General features: G+C 41.2%; 1 protein-coding gene across 1 annotated transcript in view; it reads left to right on the forward strand.

Moving 5' to 3' along the window:
* The window catches only part of PREX2 (phosphatidylinositol-3,4,5-trisphosphate dependent Rac exchange factor 2), a 369,719-nt gene that overhangs the window by 290,238 nt on the left and 58,131 nt on the right, over positions 1 to 21,350 (forward strand). Inside the window, exons 36-37 of the mRNA XM_089654281.1 lie at positions 5,733 to 5,799; positions 8,928 to 9,118. Coding sequence (XP_089510407.1) covers positions 5,733 to 5,799; positions 8,928 to 9,118 — 258 coding nt within the window. The remainder of the gene's footprint in view (positions 1 to 5,732; positions 5,800 to 8,927; positions 9,119 to 21,350) is intronic.

Raw genomic sequence — 21,350 nt, forward strand, 5'->3', positions numbered from 1 at the left:
TAGTCCTCCTGATCATCTAATACAATGTCCCAGTGCTTGTGCACAAACGCTGGACCTCTGTCAGCATCACTGCCTTTTTCCACAGTTCCCTGTTGCTCCGTCTTTCAGGCCCAGGCCTCTGTCTGTCCTGTCCAAGACAACACGGTGCAGACATGCACCTCTCTGCTCCCTTGCACACACACTGACTCCCAGGAGGGGAGCCTTGATCTCTTTTCCTGACTCTATTGAGAACCCAGCACACACCTGTATCATCAGTGTGCTAGTTTTCTTCAAAACCCGGCCCAGACTGCCTTTGAACAACTTGCCAGGGTAGCATACTGTCACAATATATATACATATTGGATGGACACAGGTGGCTTGAATACATTTTTTGATACTCCAATGGGAAGCTTTCTCCAAACTTCTCCAAGCTTTCTCCAAAGTTGTCTGCATCCCCAGCTCTCCCCACAATATTATAATGAAGGTGACATTGGGTTGGATTTACTAAAGGCAATAGACACTCTGCAAGTGCAGTTGCACTCATTTCCCCAGAGCTTAGTAAATGTGGTAAGGCTGTGCTGATTTCCTCCAATCATGTGCAGGCTTTTTTCTTTCCTTGCACCTGATTATTCTTTGCAAAGTGAAGCTTAACCTTACCTACAGTACATTTACAAAGGAAAATGAGTGAAACTGCACTTGCAAAGTGCAGTCTATTTGCCAGTGTGTCACGTCTGTATTCCCCTTTTTTTTTTTTTATTCTACACAATGGAAAATTCGGCAGTGGACTGGGACACTGTCATTTGACATTTTAATGCCCTTGCAGTTGGCCGAACTGGGGATGCAGCTGGGAATACCTCGCTGTTGGGAGTCCCTGAAGAACTGTAAAAAGCTTCTTTTCTTCTGATTCAACCTGTCAGCATCCACTGTAATATCATGTCTAGATTAGGTAATAACCATTTTAGCACTGCTTGATGATATTCACAAACACAGAATATTTTTAAACTGTTTTTTTTTTTAAATTAGACTTAACGTGCAATATTTAGTTTTAGAAATGTGCTCCAAATATTATTTCAGTTTATGATTCTGTAATCAAGGAGATCCTGTTAAATAAAACAATAAATGTTGAAGCTTAATTGATGATTGGATCAATTTCTACCTGTTTTCAACTATTGCATTGTTTTACTCAGAACATTGCAAAAACTATTTGTTCCCATTTGCCTAAATGAGTCTGTCAATATTGGCATGTAGCCAACATTTCCATTAGGTATTTCATACAAAATTTGATTAACCAGGAGTAGAGAGTTCTTACAATTAAAGGAAGTGCAATAAAAATGAATGTGCCCATGTTGTGAAATAATCAACATAGGGTAGAGAGGATATGCTGTACATTTCACATCATCTAATAAAAGCTCATATTGGTCCACACTGCTCTAAAGGGAAAGAATAGTGGTCTTAATAGTGGTCAGGACTAAAGAATGCAATTACAATTGTTTATTGTTTTTTAGCCATTATGTTATATTGCCTATGCATAGTTTTTGTTACCATTTGGCAGGTACAACTCCTACAGATCACAACTGCAGTGCAGTTTGCATTGATGTCATCACGTCAGCCTGAAAAGACCTAGGGATGGTACTACTATATATGACAATGGAACTTCCTGTCTATCTGTGCTCAGCGACCCCAACTCCATGTATTCTCTCTGTACCTGAGCTCCCAGTGATAGCAGCATGTGGCTGTGTTGGTGTTGGCAAAGAAAAATAAATCTTCCTTAATATGACCCAGAGGCAATACCTACCCACAAATGTAATGACCATCCCAAAGCTTGATATAATATGAAGTTCTATGTGTCACACAGGGAGACATGGAAAACGATGTATGGTGCCAAACTGTACCCTCCCATTTAACTTGTCCATAGCAGGAAATTAAAGTGCAATTGATGATGTCAAGTATTTTTACATTTGTATTTTTTTTTTTTGGTATGAGTATAGGTAGCAAGAAGCTTGGGAGTTACAATACAGCCAAAACGTTTAATACATTTAGATAATGTTAAAGGGTTAGAGCCCATCTGTTTTTTATTGCTCTCTGTGTCTGCACTGGATACTCTCTATTTGCCCTATTGACCACATTCCCCTAGACAAAAAGTGATAGGAAATCCAAAATATTACAGTTGTCAGATCAACAGGAGGTGAGGGGAAATCCTCCAATGTGGACACCAGTTCTAGTGATTTCCTTCACTTTAGAGAGATTCCTCTCAAATCCTGTTGCCTCTGCAGGCCAGGAAGTTAGGGGAAACCAAATATGTATAAAAAAGTACTCTTTGAGGAGAAACGTAATGCCCCTTTCTTTTTTAAATCCCCTCTTACCTTTTTTGCTCAGTTGTCCTCAACAAACATATTCACATGCCCAGCAAAACCGCTGTGATCCTCCTAATGTTGTTTTCTTTGCGTTTTTAGTAGTATTATATGGCTATTTTGCATTCAGCAAGCACAGCACCTGTCTGGTGAGCTTCTATCATAACGAAGAGCCAGATTTGGTTATCTATGATCAAAGCCTTCATACAATAAGTACTACACACACTCATGCAAAGTTGATCATATGACAAGATAGCCTCAAAATGTTTGTTGTTTTCGGGCATCTCTCCAGACGACCTTTGCGTTATATCTTTTCCTCAGACATCTTTGGTTTTCATGGAAGAGTTTAACATGTTCTAAAACGAAGGAGATCCTGAAGCTGAAAACAAAGAAGATCTGAAGGTTTCAAACCGGTGTTAGATGAGGGGCTTCTAAGGGCTTCACAGGGATTCTGGTTCATGTTTCTTTTTGATCCATGAACTGTGCTTTGGTAGTAAGTCCTTTTTATTTATAGCTTGCAGGAAAATGGAAAGGGAATAAGGCAGAAGAAGATTATGATTTAATGAAGTCAAACAATATACTGGAAGGAAGTATATTTCCTAGAAAGAGAAAGGTGGCCGTTAAAGGTCATGTACAGGAACTGTGATCTGAGACACAAGTTTACGTTGTAATGAAAGACTTGTAGATGACAAGGATAGATTTTCTGAGATAAAGTATTAAACAATTAGAGAAGCTTTCAATAAAAATAATGATGTCCCTCATTTAGGACAAGGTCAAACATTAATGTATACTGAGCCAATCTCATTCTTTTTTTAGCCAAGCAGAATGTTGCTCTTAAGTATGTAAAATCATACAAAGTAATTGTGTCTTTGTATACTGCGTCAGGGTATAGAGGTCAGTGTGGAGTCTTGTATCGGGGTATACAGGTTATATGGCATAGAGCAGGCCTAGACTGGGACAAAAAGTAGGCCTGGGCATTTTAGATTGAACGTGGTGGAGGGGGGGGGAGCGTGGTTGTTCGCAGGCGAGGGGATATTCACGGAGTTGGTCCTCTGCACTGTAATGTAAAGGAGCACTGCACTGTAAAGGGCACTGTAATGATTACAGTGAAGTCCCCTTTATATCACAGTGCCCTTTTACATTTCAGTGCTCCTAGCAATCACAGCCCCCCCCTCCCCATCACAGTGCCCCTTGCAGTCATGCCCCCCCCTTTTCTGTCTAATTACAGTGCCCTCGTTTACTTTATGCATCCCCTGTACAGTTTTACCTTCGGCAAAGCCAGGATTCAGCCTGTGTGTCCTCTCCAGGGTCTCCCGCCCCGCAGACACTGTCATCCTATAAGCCGGGCAGGGGGCAGGAGGAGTTGCAGATCTGGATCTGAAAAGAAAAAGAAAACAAACAAAACAATACTGGCAGTCACAAGGATTTATAAAGTCAGGCAGCTTACAAGCACATGGCTGGGGCAACATACCTAGAAAACATCCATGCAGCAGCAGCATCACCATCAGCCATACTCTTACAGTGAGGAACAGAAGTATTTGAACACCCTGCGATTTTGCAAGTTCTCCCACTTAAAAATCATGGAGGGGTCTGAAAATCACATTGTAGGTGCATTCCCACTCTGAGCGACAGAATTAAAAAAAAAAATTCAGGAAATCACAGTGTATGATTTTTAAAGAATTTAGTTGTCTTGCACTGCTGAACATAAGTATTTGAACACCTAAGAAACAGCAAGAATTCTGGCACTCAAAGACCTGTTACTGTGCCTTTAAAAAGTCCACCTCTACTCCACTCATTAATCTAACTTAGTAGCACCTGTCTGAGCTCTTTAAAGACACCTGTCCACCCCACAGTCAGTCAGACGCCAACTACTACCATGGGCAAGACCAAAGAGCTGTCAAAAGACACCAGAGACAAAATTGTGGACCTCCACAAGGCTGGAAAGGGCTACGGGGCAATTGCCAAGCAGCTTGGTAAAAATAGATCAACTGTTGGAGCAATTGTTAGAAAATGGAAGAGGCTAAAGACGACTGTCAGTCTCCCTCTCTCCATGCAAGATCTCACCTCGTGGGGTATCACTGATGATAAGAAAGGTGAGGAATCACCCCAGAACTACAAGGGAGGAGCTGGTCAATGACATGAAGAGAGCTGGGACCACAGTTTCAAAAGTCCCTGATGGTAGAACACTACGCCGTCATGGTTTCAAATCATACATTGCACGGAAAGTTCCCCTGCTCAAATCATCACATGTCCAGGCCTGTCTGAAGTTTGCCATTGACCATCTGGATGATCCAGAGGAGGCATGGGAGAAAGTCATGTGGTCAGATGAGACCAAAGTAGAACTTTTTGGTCTAAACTACACTCGTCGTGTTTGGAGGAAAAAGGACGAGTTGCATCCCAAGAACACCATCCCTACTGTGAAGCATGGGGGCGGTAACATCATGCTTTGGGGGTGCTTTTCTGCGAAGGGGACAGGACAACTGCACTGTATTAAGGAGAGGATGAATGGGTCCATTTATTGTGAAATTTTGAGCAACAACCTCCTTTCCTCAGTCAGAGCATTGAAGATGGGTTGTGGCTGGGTCTTCCAACATGACAACGACCCGAAGTACACAGCCAGGATAACCAAGGAGTGACTCCGTAAGAAGCATATTAAGGTTCTGGAGTAGCCTAGCCAGTCTCCAGACCTAAATCCAATCGAACATCTTTGGAGGGAGCTGAAACTCTATGTTGCTCAGCGACAGCCCCAAAACCTGACAGATCTAGAGGAGATCTGTGTGGAGTGGGCCAAAATCCCTGTTGCAGTGTGTGCAGACCTGGTCAAGAACTACAGGAAACATTTGACCTCTGTAATTGCAAACAAAGGCTTCTGTACCAAATATTAACACTGATTTTCTCAGGTGTTCAAATACTTATGTTCAGCAGTGCAAGACAAATAAATTCTTTAAAAATCATACAATGTGATTTCCTGAATTTTTTTTTTAATTCTGTCTCTCCAGAGTGGGAATGCACCTACAATGTGAATTTCAGACCCCTCCATTATTTCTAAGTGGGAGAACTTGCAAAATCGCAGGGTGTTCAAATACTTCTGTTCCTCACTGTATAAGGTATAGGAAGCAAAGACTATCTTCTCAGCCCCCCACAATGGATTTGTAGGCAGTAAAAGGGTGTTATATTTAGTGAACAATTTTTGTATAGTATCTGGACACTTGAGATTTGCAAAAACATGAACATCACTGGAATGCAAATTCTTAAATAATAAAACCACTGTCATTTTTGAAATGCTCAAATTTCTGTGATTTTCCATTTCAATGATATATATTAATATGTTCATATAAGTGAATGTTATTGATTTGAACTGGCCTCTTATAACAACTAGTGATGTATTGGTTTCTTTCACAGGGCTTTCTACTTGGATAAGACAAACCTGCCTCCAAATACCACATCTAAAGCTGCTTTCATTGACAAGGTAAATGACCTATACTATGATAAAACCCTGCATAACTTAGTATAATCTATGAGCAGATCAATTTCATGTGCAGCCTTTGTTGCTAGTTGTGCAGACATACCACACACCAGGAGGGGTTTTTGGGAATTCCTAAAAAGAATGCAAGAGAACTCTGAGGCTTCATGCACACGGGGCATTTTAATAATGCTGGTAACGTTAGCTAAAGTCACATTTAAAACCTGAGTTTTTCAGCGTTTTTGTATTAGCGTATTAGCGTTTAGCCACGTTTTTTCGTGTTTGTGTTTTTCAAACTTTTTAAAGGTTTTTTTACCAAAAAAATAAACTTTATTTTGGTCAACAAAGGTCCGAAAACGCTGGTTTGCCACGATTTAGTCCTCATGCACATTGGATGTTTTGATAACGTTGGTAACGTTAGCTGTGTAAAGTCACATTAAAAATGTGAGTTTTTCAGCTTTTTTTTACAATTTTTGCATTAGCGTTTAGTGGCGTTTGCGTTTTTTAGCATTTCTTTTAACAAAAAATATTTTTTTAACAACAAATTTTTTTTTAGTCAAAAAAAGTCTAAAAATGCCAGTTTGCAGCGTTTTACTGCGTTTTGCCGCATTTTTCAACATTTTTCAGAGTTCGAGCGATTTTACAGCTAAACTCCTCTACAAACCCACTAGTCCTGGGATTTTTTTTACAGTCAAAAAACATCCCAGCCCAAAAACATTGATTACAGTCTATGTGTGCATGGACATCTAGGATAACCTACTGGGGGGTTTACTAGCTGTAGAAAAAACATCAAAAGCCAAAAACAGCAGCTGTAAAAACATCAAGTGGGTATGAGGACTTACCACGTTTTACTGCATTTTGCCACGTTTTTCAGCTTTAGAATGATTTTACAGCTAAAGTTTACAGCTAGTTCTGGGGTTTTTTTCCAGCCAAAAAAACACCCCTGCCAAAAAATGTTGATTACAGTCTGTGTGCAGGAACACATAGGATAACATGTTGGGGGGGTTTACTGGCTGTAGAAAAAAAGGTCAAAAGCTAAAAACAGCAGCTGTAGAAACGATTTTTTGAGACAGATAATGCTTTATTTTGGTGGAATTTATTCACCACTGGGATTTTTATTTTTTTGCTATGTAAATGAAATGTCCAAACATTTTGAAAAAAAGTGTTTTTCTTATAAAATTTTGCAAATAAATAGTATTTCATCATAAATCTTGGCCTTAATTTATTCCGTTATCTTTTTAGTAAAAAAAAATAACCCAAATTAGTTTATAACCAAAAATTATAGTTTTTAAACATTTTTTTTACATTTTTTTTATTTTTTTATATTATTATTATTTATGTTTTTGTTTTTTGTTTTTACATACTTGTCACCCTAGCAGTACAGCGTCACCATGGTGACACTGTACTACTTGTGGGGGATGATTTTTTTTACACTGATTGCTTTTACACCCATAAAATCAATCATTTCTCCTTCTCTCTAGCTGCATTCTTGCAGCCATTGAAAACTACTGAGTGATCTGTGATTGGTCACAGCTTGTCACATGGTACAAGGCTGTTGTGAATAGCCTTGTACCATGTGACCTCTGTGATCATTCACAGATTTCACACGTAGTAAGCAATGATGTCACAAGTGACATCTTGCTTACTACTCTGCATGTGATCACTGATTGGCCGATCAGTGATCACATGATCGGGACCTCGGACAGAGCTCCCATCCGATGACTGACGTTCCCCTGTGTCCAGAGGACACAGCGGGCACCAGATCGCGGTGCGAGCGCGCACAAGCAGGGTGCGGGGAGGCCGTTTATAAACGGCCACACGACCCTGCACTGCCACCGTCCGGCCGTTTATATACAACGGCTGGACGGGAGGTGGTTAAAGATACAGTATATAAAGATATAAAGAGTTTTTCAGACAAAAACTACAGACTAGTTTGTGTTTAGACTTTTAAAGTTTACCTTTTTTATGTATTTATCTATTTGGATGTGATCAGCTTATTGTCAATAATCGTATTAACATATTGTTTTAAAAAAATATTCTGTTCTTAGGTAGGCTTCACACTGCCCCACTGCTCTTTGGGAAAAGTACAGCTAACCCTCAGTTTTTGGGTGGGTTAGCTGCGCTTTCCCATAGACTTCTATTATGTCCCACAGTTTTGGTGCGCTTCACCAAAATAGTGGAACATAATTGAAGTCTATCGGAAAGCACCACTTAAGCCGCGTACACACGATGAGAATATCGGACGAATGATCATCCGTTCTTGTTTTTTTTGCATGCTAGTCTCATATCGATAATGAAAACGTTACTAAAGTTCTGAAAATTCTTATAGAGCAGAATAAAAATTCAGAAGTGATTTAAAGTATTGTATTTGTATTGTGTTTTTGAACAAAAGCTGCGCTGATTAAACAAAAATTGTACGATCTAGTATTGTATGAGAAGAATTTGTGTGCTTCTCTGTTCAAATAATTTTGGACGAAAGTTGTGTACTAACAATCAGATTATCGTACAATTGCTTTGAAAGTGGTATTTTATGATATTCTGATTGTGTATACTAGGCTTAACCCCATAATAATGGGTTAGCTGCGCTTTAGCCAAAGCACAGTGGGGCAGTGTAAAGCCACCCTTAGTATTTGCCCTTCTATATGTACATATTGGCAGACCTGTGTGGTCAGCACAGTGATTGTAATTGCAGACTATTCTCTAAATCAATGGCCATCATAAAACAATACATCTTCCAGGTTGCTTATCTTATACTTGAATTTCCCTCAGCTGTCATTCAGCAAGAATGCCTATTGCAGTGTCAGACTTACAGGTCAAAGACATCTGTATATGAAATTCACTCAAACAGTATGCACAACAGTCACAAGTATGTGAAAAATACATTTAGGTACCCTTCAAATAATCACTTGAAATAAATACTCATTAAAAAGACATGACAGATTTAAACAACATGTTGGTAGTTTCCAAAGCATACAAGAGTGGGCATGCAAGGGAAAAAAGTGCAACTGTAAAGCATGAGATACGTATGAATTTTACGATGGTGTGTACATAAAGTAAAAGCTTGTGGTAGTGTTATGTTATATTTTTTATTATTTTCTAAAATTCCTTTCAATTACTTTCAATTTTCATTGTAGCTGATGAGGCCATTAAATGCTTTGGATGAACTATACCGGCTGGTAGATTCCTTTATTCACTCCAAACGTACAGCAGCCTGTGCCTACACAGCTTGTGGTGCCTCGGGTGTTGGACTGCTGTCTGTGTCTTCAGAACTTTGTAATCGGCTTGGAGCCTGCCACATAATAATGTGCAATAGCGGGGTGCACAGGTAAGTACGAGTTATTATTTCTTGCCAAACATGTATTTTTTAATGAGCTTGCCTGATTTTTTTTATTCTCTGCAAATATGAATAAAAGGCAATGAAGTTGCATACAATGCATCCTTTATATTAGGTAATTTATTCAATATATACAGTGACCATACAATAAAACTGCACTCAGGCAAGAAAAAAAAATAAATAAATATGTTGTTTCAGAGATGGCAATAAAGAACCTTAAAGAGGCTCTAACCCCTATCCTGGCCTATCCAAAATGAAATAAAAAGTGTTTGCTAGAGTTAGGCTTTATCCTGAGTTTTATTTAATTCAGCGTGCTATGATTCTGTGCTTTGCAGCCTCACCCTCATGTTACAGTGTGTTTTATTAGCGGGTATCTATGTATATTTCTTTTTTAATTCTACACATATTTGTGAATATCTTAATGTAGATAATCCTAAAAATGTGTGCTAGGCCAGGATTGCACTTGTGTGTTAACGCACATTCCTCTATGGAAGCCCATTTATTTTAAACAGGCTGTCAGCATACCCCAGTGTGGGCAAAACCACACCTGACACTTTTTTAGGAATGCAAAGTATTTACATTAGTGCATTATGGTGCCATTCAAAATGAATGGTAATGCAACAATAATTTGCAAAGTATCCACAGAAACAAGGATTGTAATAAATTAAGTTTGAGATACACTTATGTCTTGGGATATGAGTGCGGCTAGTGTGTTGCTTTGCCATTCAAATTATATAGCACCTCAACATACAGTACTAACTGAATATGTGTCAATGGAAAAGTCTCTCAATAGTGATTTCTTCAATTTAAATGGATTTCCAAACTTTATATCGTCGTGCAAATGTTATCCTCCACCAAAAACAGTCACCAGATGTTCCCTCACCTGGAGTTTTTGACCTCACATCATGTTTGGTCAAAAAACGCATGTGTCCCAAGAACTTGACATTAACCAGAGGGAGGCTGAGAGTGGGAGCTGCTTTCAATATTTTTAGTTTATTGTCACACCATAATTTGCTCGTGAGATAACGGTTCATTGTATTTATACAGTACTAACTGCCTATCGCAACACAAAAGTTTGATCCTGGCTTTAATTTATCACAAACCTTTTTTCTATGTATAGCTTGCAGTCATGTGTGCTTATTGCTTATTATGTCAATGTTGTTTCCCGCTTAGGCAACATTTGTCTGACTCAAAACAACAGACCCTCCACAGTCTCTAATAATGTAAAACACCCACAATACCGATCGCTATATCTGTGCTCTGTGACCTTTGTGCCAATGCAGTGCATCATATGAGAGCTCTCAGAAGCAGCATTGTTTCATAGCAACAAATGTAAAAGTGATACTGTTAACTTCTAACAATAATGTACCCTCTAGATTCATGTGAAATCCTCCAACTACTCCTATTCCCTGTGTAGTCAATGAATAAGGTCATCTTCCTACAATTCTCTAGGAATTAGCAGCAAGTCCCTTGCTCTGTGCAACAGCAGAATTAGGAGCAAGACTCCTCTGTGCTTGTTCATATGCTTTACTAAAGTACAAATAGTCAAATTTAATGTTGCCCATAACACCCCGACATGTTTAGATGCTTGTATCAAGATGCCCTGTTCATTAGTTTTATGTGCATAAAACCTGGCAATGAACATTGGAATGCAAGATTTTTCATGCCCAGAGCAACATGAAAGAACAGAGGGAGGCTGAGAGTGGGGGAGAGACAATCAGGACAGGCGGGGACGGGCTGCAGGCACACTCAGAAGGAAAGACCGTTATATGCGCTGAGCGGGGATCGCCATTGGGCAGAGCGGAGCGCACGGTCCGGGACAGCGCTGTGATCCGGGGGGATCAGGTCCGGCCGTTTTTTGGAAATACTTCATATGAATAAATATAGGAGATTTTCGCAAAAGAAATGAATGGAGGGTAATTGGAAGTGAAGGAGAGACCATTAAGGGGCTGTGGAACCTGACTAACCTGGAGATTGTGTGCAGGATCCGTGGAGATCCGAAAAGCGCTTTGACCCTTGTGGGTCACAGCAGGAAGGTGAGCGGGCATGCCTGCTATTTAGGATTTACACTCACTGCTTGCACCAGCACTGGAGCACTCTTATGAAGAAAAGTCATTGCTATATACTTGTTACTAATAATGATGCTGGTTTATTATGGACATTGGCGATTGTACTTGCTTCAACAGTAAATGTGGGTTATTACACTGATCACTTGTTGGTTAGTTATATATCCCTATACAGGGATCCACTTTGTATATCTCACTCTAATATTTTGGGTTGGTCCTTTTGGGGGACAGGTATCCTCACTTATTAAGGTTCCAAAGTGGACCATAATATTGCACTATTTACCACCTATAAGTCACCCAATAGATCCTGTCAGATCTAACACAATAATAGGATTTAATCTGCTATTGTATATATTGCCATTTATATTTGTTTTACATATATTTCTATATATATTTTCAGGTGGTCACAACCCATTTTCCTTTGTAGATTTATGATATAGCGCTACACCATTTTGTTTATTACAGAGCAACATGTATGTTACTTTTTCCATCTATGACCCTCTCAGCTATCACCATAACACTTAACCTACCATAATTTTATCCCTTGACCTAATTCGTAAAATTCACTCCATGACAACTAACCTAACTCTGAAAACTAACACTTAACCAGATCCTAACACATAACCCTGTCTCCTTCAAGAATATGTAAACCCTCACCTTGTAAAACAATCCATTCAGTGTAAAATAGAAATGAAAGGCAAAACATGTATATGTATACATATACAAAAAACATTATAAATACCTCTTTGTAGAAGTGATCATATGCCCTCTGTTCTCAGCTACGTAAGGAGCTCAAGGAGGGGAAAAGCAGTACACTGATCTTCCCAGTGAATGGCTGTGCTGGGGGGAAGTGGCTTGTCAGCACAAGCCTGATTAGCTCCCAGCACAGCTGGAAAACTGACCATGCTGTGCTCTCATGCATAGTGTGGTCAGTTTTAACAGGAAAGCAGAGGAACTGGCAGGAACACCCAGGATTTCACACAAAGGAAGCAATACAAAGAAAACAGGATACTTTTTTATACAAGTACATGGTATGAAATGTTGGGTTTAGATATTCTTTAACCTTTCATCTGACCTTTTAAATGTAACACGCTAAGTGCTATCTCTGAGCCTAAATATCACTAAACTCCTAACCTGGTCAACCTTAAAAATGACCCACCAACGTTCCTCCTGTCCTGGGATGCCTAGTTATTTCCAGAGGGCTGAACAAGTGGTGCTGCAGAGGTAATAGCTTCAGTTTTCCTACTGCAATGCACTTCAGAAGCTCCCAACTACAGCCTGCCTCCTCCTCTACTCCTCTCCATTGCCAAAAATGCATTCATTCATTTCACTGAATTTAAAGCAGAATCCCAGGAAAAATGTTTACTTGCCTGGTCATTGGGACTGTGCCCGCACTGCACAGGTTACCTGCTTTATACTCTAGGGGAGAGAACAGCGGAGATATACCCACCTAACCCACCAATCCTCCCCACACAAGACTGGTCCCTGCAGCTCCTGCCGCCCCACTGCATTCTAAGAAAAAACATTTGACCACAGTTCTGCTTTAACACAATCTGTGAGAGGGGGAGAGGACTCTTACATTTGGGAACCATCATCCTACATGACAGTCCTAGTTAAAGATAAGTTATGTGACTGCAACAGTAGGAAAAAAAATAAACTTCAGCTTTAATATTTCAAAATTTCTATTTCAGTATTTTTATTAAGAAAATTTTTGTTTTAATAATACAACAAGCTCAAGATACGCCCATGCAGGAGCAGAGCAGAACAATAACATACATAAACAGATACATCCTGCTGACTTGTATTAGCCAAATAACGGAATGTCCAATGACATCAAGGAGGGACGGCAAAAAGCCGAACCAAATAGTAGCAGCAGCAATCCATCATACTACCGGGAGGAAAAAAAAACTGTTAGAAAAAAGGAAAAAGAAATGATAAAAACATAGAAAAAAATAAGGAAAAGAGAAAGATTCAGAGAGAAAACATGGAAGAAAAGAACACTAGAAGAGTCACGGATCCAGGGCTAGCACAGGCAACGACCATAAGAGGCCATAACTAGTAATGTATCCAAGAACGCTAGACATCTGTTCATTGATCAGCATAGCATTCATCCGGGTCTTCACCCCCTGGAAGGCAACCAAAGGGGTTCTCCAAGCTTGAGCTATAGCATGTTTGACCAAAATAAATAGGTAGGATGACAATTTCTGCTGAGACCTAGACAGACCCAAAATTGGGCAATGCAAGAGGGCCACCCTTGCATCCCTATGGACCGTAATATGAAATAACGTTTGCAGCAATCCAAAAACCGTAGACCAGAAGCCTATTGATCGCGGGCACAACCACCAAATTTGAAAGACGTCCCCACATAGGCCACAGTTCCGGAAACACCTATCTCCGCCAGTCAGATTAAAGTGAGCAGTCCGAGCCGGGACCCAGTACCACCGCAGAAGAACTTTGTAGGCTGCCTGAAGAGTGATAGTATTGAAGGAACATTTCGCCACCATCCCCTAGGCCAGGGGTGGGCAAACTTTTTGACTTGAGGGCCGCAATGGGTTCATATATTGGACCCGGGGGCCGGACCAAGAGTAGATGAATGATGTGTATGTGTCATCCATAGTAAGTATAGTAATATTCCCCCATAGTAAGCATAGTAATTAATCCCCCATATAGTAATTCATCCCCCATATAGTAATTCATCCCCCATAGTAATTCATCCCCCATATAGTAATTCATCCCCCCTATAGTAATTCATCCCCCATATAGTAATTCATCCCCCCTATAGTAATTCATCCCCCCTATAGTAATTCACCCCCCCTATAGTAATTCATTCCCCATATTAATTCATCCCCCATATTAAGTCCCCAAGTCCCCCCTGTGTCAATTCACTTACCTTTGCTCCACGAGTTCCTCTCGCCGTGTTCCCGCGCCGTTCTGGTGTAGCATGAAAATCTGTCTCCTATGAGGATCTGTCCCCCTCGACGTATCTGCGCATGTGCCAGTTTCAGGCATTAGCAGCCGATCGGCGATCTCCGGCACATGCGCAGATACGTCGAGGGGGACAGATCCTCATAGGAGACAGATTTTCATGCTACATCGGTCTTCAGGGCGGACTGTGAGAGGAGCCTAGCGGGAGCCTAGCTCCGCGGGCCGGATTAAAAGGTCCGCCGGGCCGTATACGGCCCGCGGGCTGTAGTTTCCCCATTGCTGCCCTAGGCCCTACACAAATCCTCCGCCGCAATTGAGAAACCCAAATCTCGCTCCTATTGAGAGACATAAGACAGGGGTGGTGAGGAGGACCTACTGTTAAGAGAGGCATACATTACAGAAATGAGACCAGGGGACCCTGGGGAATGTTGACAGACATGCTCAAAGGGCGTTTTGCGGTAAGGATATGTAGAGGTACGATGGAGGGACAAGACCCAGTGTCGCAATTGCAAATACCAATAATATTCCTGTGGCGGGACCCCCTGTGATTCTCAAAGAGACTCCAATGATGGAAACGTAGGAGCGCTCAGAAAATCATGTACAATAACAAAGCCATGGGAGGTCCACCAAGAGAAAGAAGGGGGGTGTCCTAAGCCTGGTGAAAATAAAGGATTATTTGTAATCGACAAAAGAGGTAGAAATTATGATATCAAATTATCCGAATATTTAACAGAATCCCAGGTTCATAAACTAATTCCAAGAGTACCAATAATATCTGTATCTGGCCTCAAGCATAGACAACTGGGAGATCTGAGCCGCCAAATAGTATCTAGAAACATGTGAAACTCCCAAACCTCCCTGTAATCTATGAGTATACAGAGTGGCTATAGGCACTCTGGGACGTTTATGAGCCCAAATAAAATGGAGAATCTGGCTTTGCAGTAGACGAAGAAAAACGCAGGGGCCTGAATAGGGAGAATGCAAAAAAAGTATAAGATCTTTGGCAAGATAGTCATCTTGACAGCATGTACCAGCCAATCTATGATAAGGAAGGAAACTGCCAAGAATGAATCAGGGAAGTAACAGAGTGCAGTAAGGGGTAATAATTAGTCGAAAATAAGGCAGAGTAGGAGTTAGTAAGTGTAATGCCAAGATAAGCCAGGGAATGGGATGCCCAACGGTAGGGAAATTGTGTCTGCAACCGTTCAACCAGGTCGGCAGGGAGCGTAATATTCAATGCCGTGGTTTTAGACAAATTGATGCGAAGGCCGAAAAATGGTCCAATATGACCTGAAGATTAGGGAGAGTGATGAGAGGATTGGTTAAAACCAAAAGAGCATCATCCGCATAAAAGTTGGCCTTGTATTGAGTACCAGCATAGGGGACACCAGAAATATCCGGGTGATTTCGAATGGACGCAGCTAGAGGTTCGAAAGCGAGAACAAAAAGAGCAGGTGTTAGTGGGCATCCCAGTCGATGCATCTAATGTCACGTGTTACTGACGCGTTTCGTCACTTCAGGACACGTGACGTCAGACGCATCGACGTTGACCGGAAGTGCGATCGTGGCCATCTTGGAAGTGGGAACATGTGGCCAGTGTTCCCCAGCTTGTCTACACTTGTATCCCTATGAGGAGGAGCTGCTTCATCCAAATTTTAATGTAAGTTGCTAAATAAAGGATGATATCTTTGGATTCACTTTTGTAATTGCTGATTTTCTTATGAGGGAAATGGAAGAAAAACCCTAATACTGGATGGGACCCTTATGACAAGAAGTCAACCCAGATTTGTGTTATGCCCTGTCATTTCATATATAGGGTAATTAACCATCAGTACACGAGTTGGAGAGTGTTGGTTTGGGTTTAAGGTGTTCACTGATGAATATAGAGTGCGGTGATACACTCTTGCATTGATATATTTGAGTTATTTTCACAGTTTGTGTAATAGACACTTTGTGTGAGTGTTTTCACTTGTAGATATATTTTTGGTACACAAAGGAATATTTGCATGTGTGTAGATATTCGTACATAGAGTAAACACATATATATAGGGTTTTTTTTTTTTTTGCATGTTGCACAGTGAGTGGCACGTGTGTATTTATTATTTATAAGGTATGACACTATGTTGAGTTTTTGTTTTTTGAGGTATATTGCCATCAGGATTTGCGGGTGTTGAGAAAGAGACTTGTTGTTGGAAGAAGAAAAAAAGACTGTGTTGGACAATTGTTTACACCTGTGGGGTTCATTTTGATATTCTGGACATTTTTTGTTTGTTTTATATTTTATTGTAATTTTTAATTTTAAGAAAAGAGAAAATTTTATAATTTTTGTTTGGTCTGAAAGCTTGTGGTTCAAAGGCATCTTCAGAATTCTTAGGGATCATAGTAATATGCGCCTGAAGAGACTCCAAATAAAGCCAGGAACACTGCTTCAAAGAATTGAAAAAGGCTGCCAAGTGAGGAACCAGAACAGTGGCAATTTTTTTATAGAAGAACCCAGAAAACCCATCTGGGCCTGGAGCCTTGGAGGCCTTCAAAGTTTTGATGGCTTGGTAGAGTTCAGATTCGGAGATATCCGCATTCAGGGCATCCCAGGTTGCAATAGGTAAGGAGGGTAGGCGCAGCTTAGTGAAAAAACTATCAGCATGTTTCGTGACAAAGGTATTCGGTTTCTGGTAAAGGGAGGACAAAAAATCCACAAATCTATGTGTAATCTTCACAGGGTCCGAGGTAAGGCCACCGCCTCTCACTCGGAGTTGAACAGGTTTACGCGTGCTGCCAGCAAATTAAGTTTCTTGGCCAACATTGGCCCCGGTTTATTGGTGCATGTATAAAACCTGTCCTGTCCAACGCAGGGCCTTCTCAGCCCATGTAGTGGAAAGAAAATCAACTTCAGCAGCCACCACATCTCGAGTTTTCCTATTGGCCGTAGTTGGGCAGGCTTTCCAGTAAGCGTCTACCACGGCCAATCGCGAGGTCAATTCCAACATCCTCTTCTCTCTGGCCTGTTTCCTGGACGAGGCAATCTTAATCAGGTGACCCCTAATGGTGGCTTTGTGAGCCTCCCACAGAGAGACGGCCGAGGATACAGAACCCACATTGTCCGTAAAATAGGACTGAATGTGCGAAAGAACCTGGGAGCAAGAAGCCTGAGTGGTGAGCAGGTATTCATTGAGTCTCCACAGAAAAGAGTGCCGAGCCATACCAGAAAGACACAGTGAAAAAACCAACGGGTCATGATCAGACCAGGGTGAGGTCGAGATGACAATCATTTGAATTAAACATAAATGTTGGAAGGAAATGAAGACATAATCTATTCTACAAAAGCTCAGGTGTGGAGCCAAATAAAAAGTGTATTCCTACGACGTAGGATGCATTTCCCGCCAGACATCTACCAAACCATAAGCTCACAGTGTATCACGCAATTCCTGAGAAAGGTCGTGGCTAGAGGTCCCTCCCATCGGGTAACGGCGATCAACAGAGGAATTAAGAGCAACATATGAATCGCCCAGCAATAAGAGAATACCACGTTGATGGTGCAAAATCACCTTAAACAAGTGAGAAAGAAATTTGAGTTGAAATCTATTTGGCGCGTAATAACCCACCAGGGTCACCTTCTGGTCCCAAAGGGTGGGAACAGCTATTTCCAGGTTGCAGGTAAACAGCAGATTGCATCTAAAAGCAATCACCACGCCCCTATGCTTCTCAAGGGACGAAGCAGAGAAAAAGGTCAGATAATGGTTAGAGAGATAGCGCAGAGGATTGAGAAAACCTTGTCTCCTGTAGACAGACTATGTCCACGTCTTGGGACTTAAGATGATGGAAGATGATGGAACACTTTAGAACGCTTGGTCAGAGAATTAAAACCATGGATATTTTCAGAAAAAATCTTTAAAGGTTTTAAAGCCATACTGAGTCAAGGGAATTCAGCTGCCAAAATACGCTAAGAATAACGGTCCAATCCTTAAATGCAACCTTCCCCTGGGCTGCAAGTGAAAAAAAAAAAAAAACAGACAAGAGACAGAAGAAGAAAATGAACACTCTAAGGTAGTGTAATGAAACCACAATTAGTGGAAATTACGTCCCAGCCGCAAGGACACACTGAGGGGCTAGCTCTACCACTGGACACATTGGTGAGTCATAAACACCATAATACAAAAAGAACCTTCATGGGGAGGGGAAGAAAGGGGGAAGGGGAAGAAAAAGGAGGGAAAAAAGGGGAAGGGAAGGGAGGAAAGAAAAAAAAAGGGGGGGACATAACAGGTAAAAAGACAACGTCAAGAACATGACCTTAAGAAATGCATAATATGACACCGTAATATACAAAGAAAATGTAAACAGGTACACAGACATATCAGCATAATATAGATGAGGCATTCCCGGGTCACGGCCCCAATAGATCGGAAGCCAGCACCAACCATATAAGGCATAGGACCACGAGCCAGGAAGACCCCCGGTATATATTAAAAGGCACAATAATCCCCCCCTAAAAAAAAAAAAAAAACAAGGAGTCTGCAGAATTCGGGGATCCGCATAAACAAAATCCAGGTATAACAGTAAAATTAGCGGAAACAAAACAAAGAAACCAAGGGGATAGGACACAAAGCTTACAAACATATCGCCTACCCCCCCCCAAAAAAAAATTAAACTCAAAGCCGGACTGCGAGGAGTTGGCGGGGACCGAGGATCACCACCAGTACAGACCAGTATTGCATAGAAGAACATTTCAAACTGTAAAACTAAAAACAAGAAACATACAAAACATACAAAAAGTTTGCCCAACAAGGGCCAGTCAAGGTCTCCGCCCCATCAGAAACGCGGCAGTGGATCAAGCCATCTGAAAAGCGAAAAAGCTTATCCAACCGTACTCAACCCGGATCGAAGCGAGAGGATCCGGACAAGGAAGGGGTACTATAGATAGCAGAGGGCCACACCCTCTGGCAGTCGTAGGTATCCCGCGAGGGCAGAAGGTGTAGGTCAAGGGTCGACTTGGCCTCTTCCGGATTGTGGACAACACGGCTCTGACCTTGGTACGCGAACGTAAGCTTAAATGTAAAGCCCCATTGGTACTTGATGTGACGGTTCAAGAGGACTGATGTGAAGGGTTTCATCTGTCGATGTTTCTGTATGGTGGATGGTGCCAGATCCGCGAACAGTTGGTACAGATGACCTTGGTCTTAAGCCTGGCCAGGAGGTCTGCGTCCCGCAAGGGGAGCTGTGGGAGGTCTGCAGGGATGTCAGACAGGCTGTCCAGGTCCGAAGGGGCGTCTGAGGGTAGTGGCAGGGAAGCGGCCAAAATCGAGATCGGGGGTTCTGCAGGCAAGTAGGCCGCATCACCGGCCCAGCAATCGAGCGCTGGAGGCTGTCGATTTCTTCCCCATAGGTAGCGGGGGGGGGGGGGGTCAGCGGAGGATGAGGGTAAGGGTGGGGGACAGAACAGGCTCCCCAGGAGGCAGGGAAGGAGCTGAGGAGCACGGCTATCAAGCGGCCATCCTCGTGCGCTGCTCACGAGCGCCCCCATTATTTCAATATTTCATATTACAGCCAACAGGGGAAGCTGTAGTCTCCTTCACATGATTCTCAGACTAGTTTTAGCTGCCCCCCAAACTGCTCACTTCAGAGGCTTCCATACAGGGTTTAATTTAAAGCAGAGTTCCACCGAAAAGTGGAAGCTCTGCTTATTTGCCTATTGCTTCTACTTTGGCTTAAACGTATATCTACTACTGGTGACGGGGGGGATTCACATCATGTGTCAACCAACAAACCGCTTTTTTTTTTTTGCTGCATTTTGGTTTTCCTGGAGTTCTCTTTTGGCACAACACATCTCATCATTTAGTTCTGGCACTAGCTTCTATGCATTTGACTGCATGAATTCTTATGTGTTTATCATGCAAGATAGTTACTTCCACTGAGTATAGGTGACAGTTACATTTTAAATAATCCAAAGAGCAATGTTTTTATATTTAAAAAATATTCTTAGTAGCATGGTGTGAAATCTGGTACAAAAATAGCTATTGTGTCAGCTTGTAAACTAGATCATAATTTATAATATAATATTTGCATAAATGATGGCGCATTACAAAAGCAAATAATTGTAAGCAATTATGGGCAGCCTATTATAGTGTTTGTTTTTTTCGCATTTATTTGTCCATACTTGTTAAGTATAATGTTAATTCTCAAAAATAATTGTGAAGAACTTGCATTGTTAATATAGTAAAGCTGTCCTGTCATGGTATTTAATATTCATGTCTCCATGAATCTGTGTATTCAAGTTCTCTGAGCTTGGTGATGTGCCCAGTACACAAACAGTAAACATATGCACAGAAAATGATGTTTACTGGCCTTCACTGCTCATTACAATAGTAAAATGGAATCGTTAAGACTGTTTTGATGCCACACTAATTTCTAAAATGAGTTTTGTAAACTGGGTTAAAACTGTAAGTGTCCTTGTTTCTTCCCATTAGCTGTAATGATGTGCAGGCTTTGAATTACTAGTGACAGTGTGCTTTCCATTAACACTGGGTTTACCATTTGATGTATGCACAAAGTCTTAGATAAAATTTTAATTAATCTGAGACAAAACAGCTCATATCTAAATCCCAAAAAACAAATATTTAATATATTGCAGCTTACTATACTTAGATGAAGTGTTTGCGTCATTTTTTTTCCTTTTTTTTTTTACCTTTAGTTTTACTCGGTAATCCTTCAAATAAAACACTTCCTCCCCCTGGGTGGATATGCTCTCTTTTTCATACTAAGGCTTACAATACATGATTCATTTTGTGTTTTTTGTTCAACCAAGGAATTGAACAATAACAAAAAAAAAATGAACCAATTCCCCCATCCACACATTTGATGTGAATGTGGGAATCACTCCCACTGAGCTATTGTATTCTGCTGGTGGGGAGCCTTCCCTGCCAGCAGAATACAATGGTCAGTTTTGCCAGCTGAAATCTGCAGCACTGATCATTCACAAAAAACCTGACAGGCTAGTTGTACACAAGTCCATTGATAGATCCATTTGTGTACAACCAGCTAGCCCATACATGGATTGAAATTTGTCCGTTGTCTGCTGAATCAGCTGAATTTCAATACTTGTATGGCCGGCTTATCTATGGAGAGAGCCAAAATTGATAACAGGCTGGTCTGCCTTTGTCCATCAGCTCCTTTCACACGTACGTCCCAATCAGATCCGCCTGTCCGTTTTTTCAGGAGGATCCGAACGGAACCTCTAT

This window comes from Staurois parvus, unplaced genomic scaffold (assembly GCF_062004578.1).
Source record: "Staurois parvus isolate SC_StPar_1 unplaced genomic scaffold, SC_StPar_1.0 ptg000748l, whole genome shotgun sequence".
Lineage (NCBI taxonomy): Eukaryota > Metazoa > Chordata > Amphibia > Anura > Ranidae > Staurois > Staurois parvus.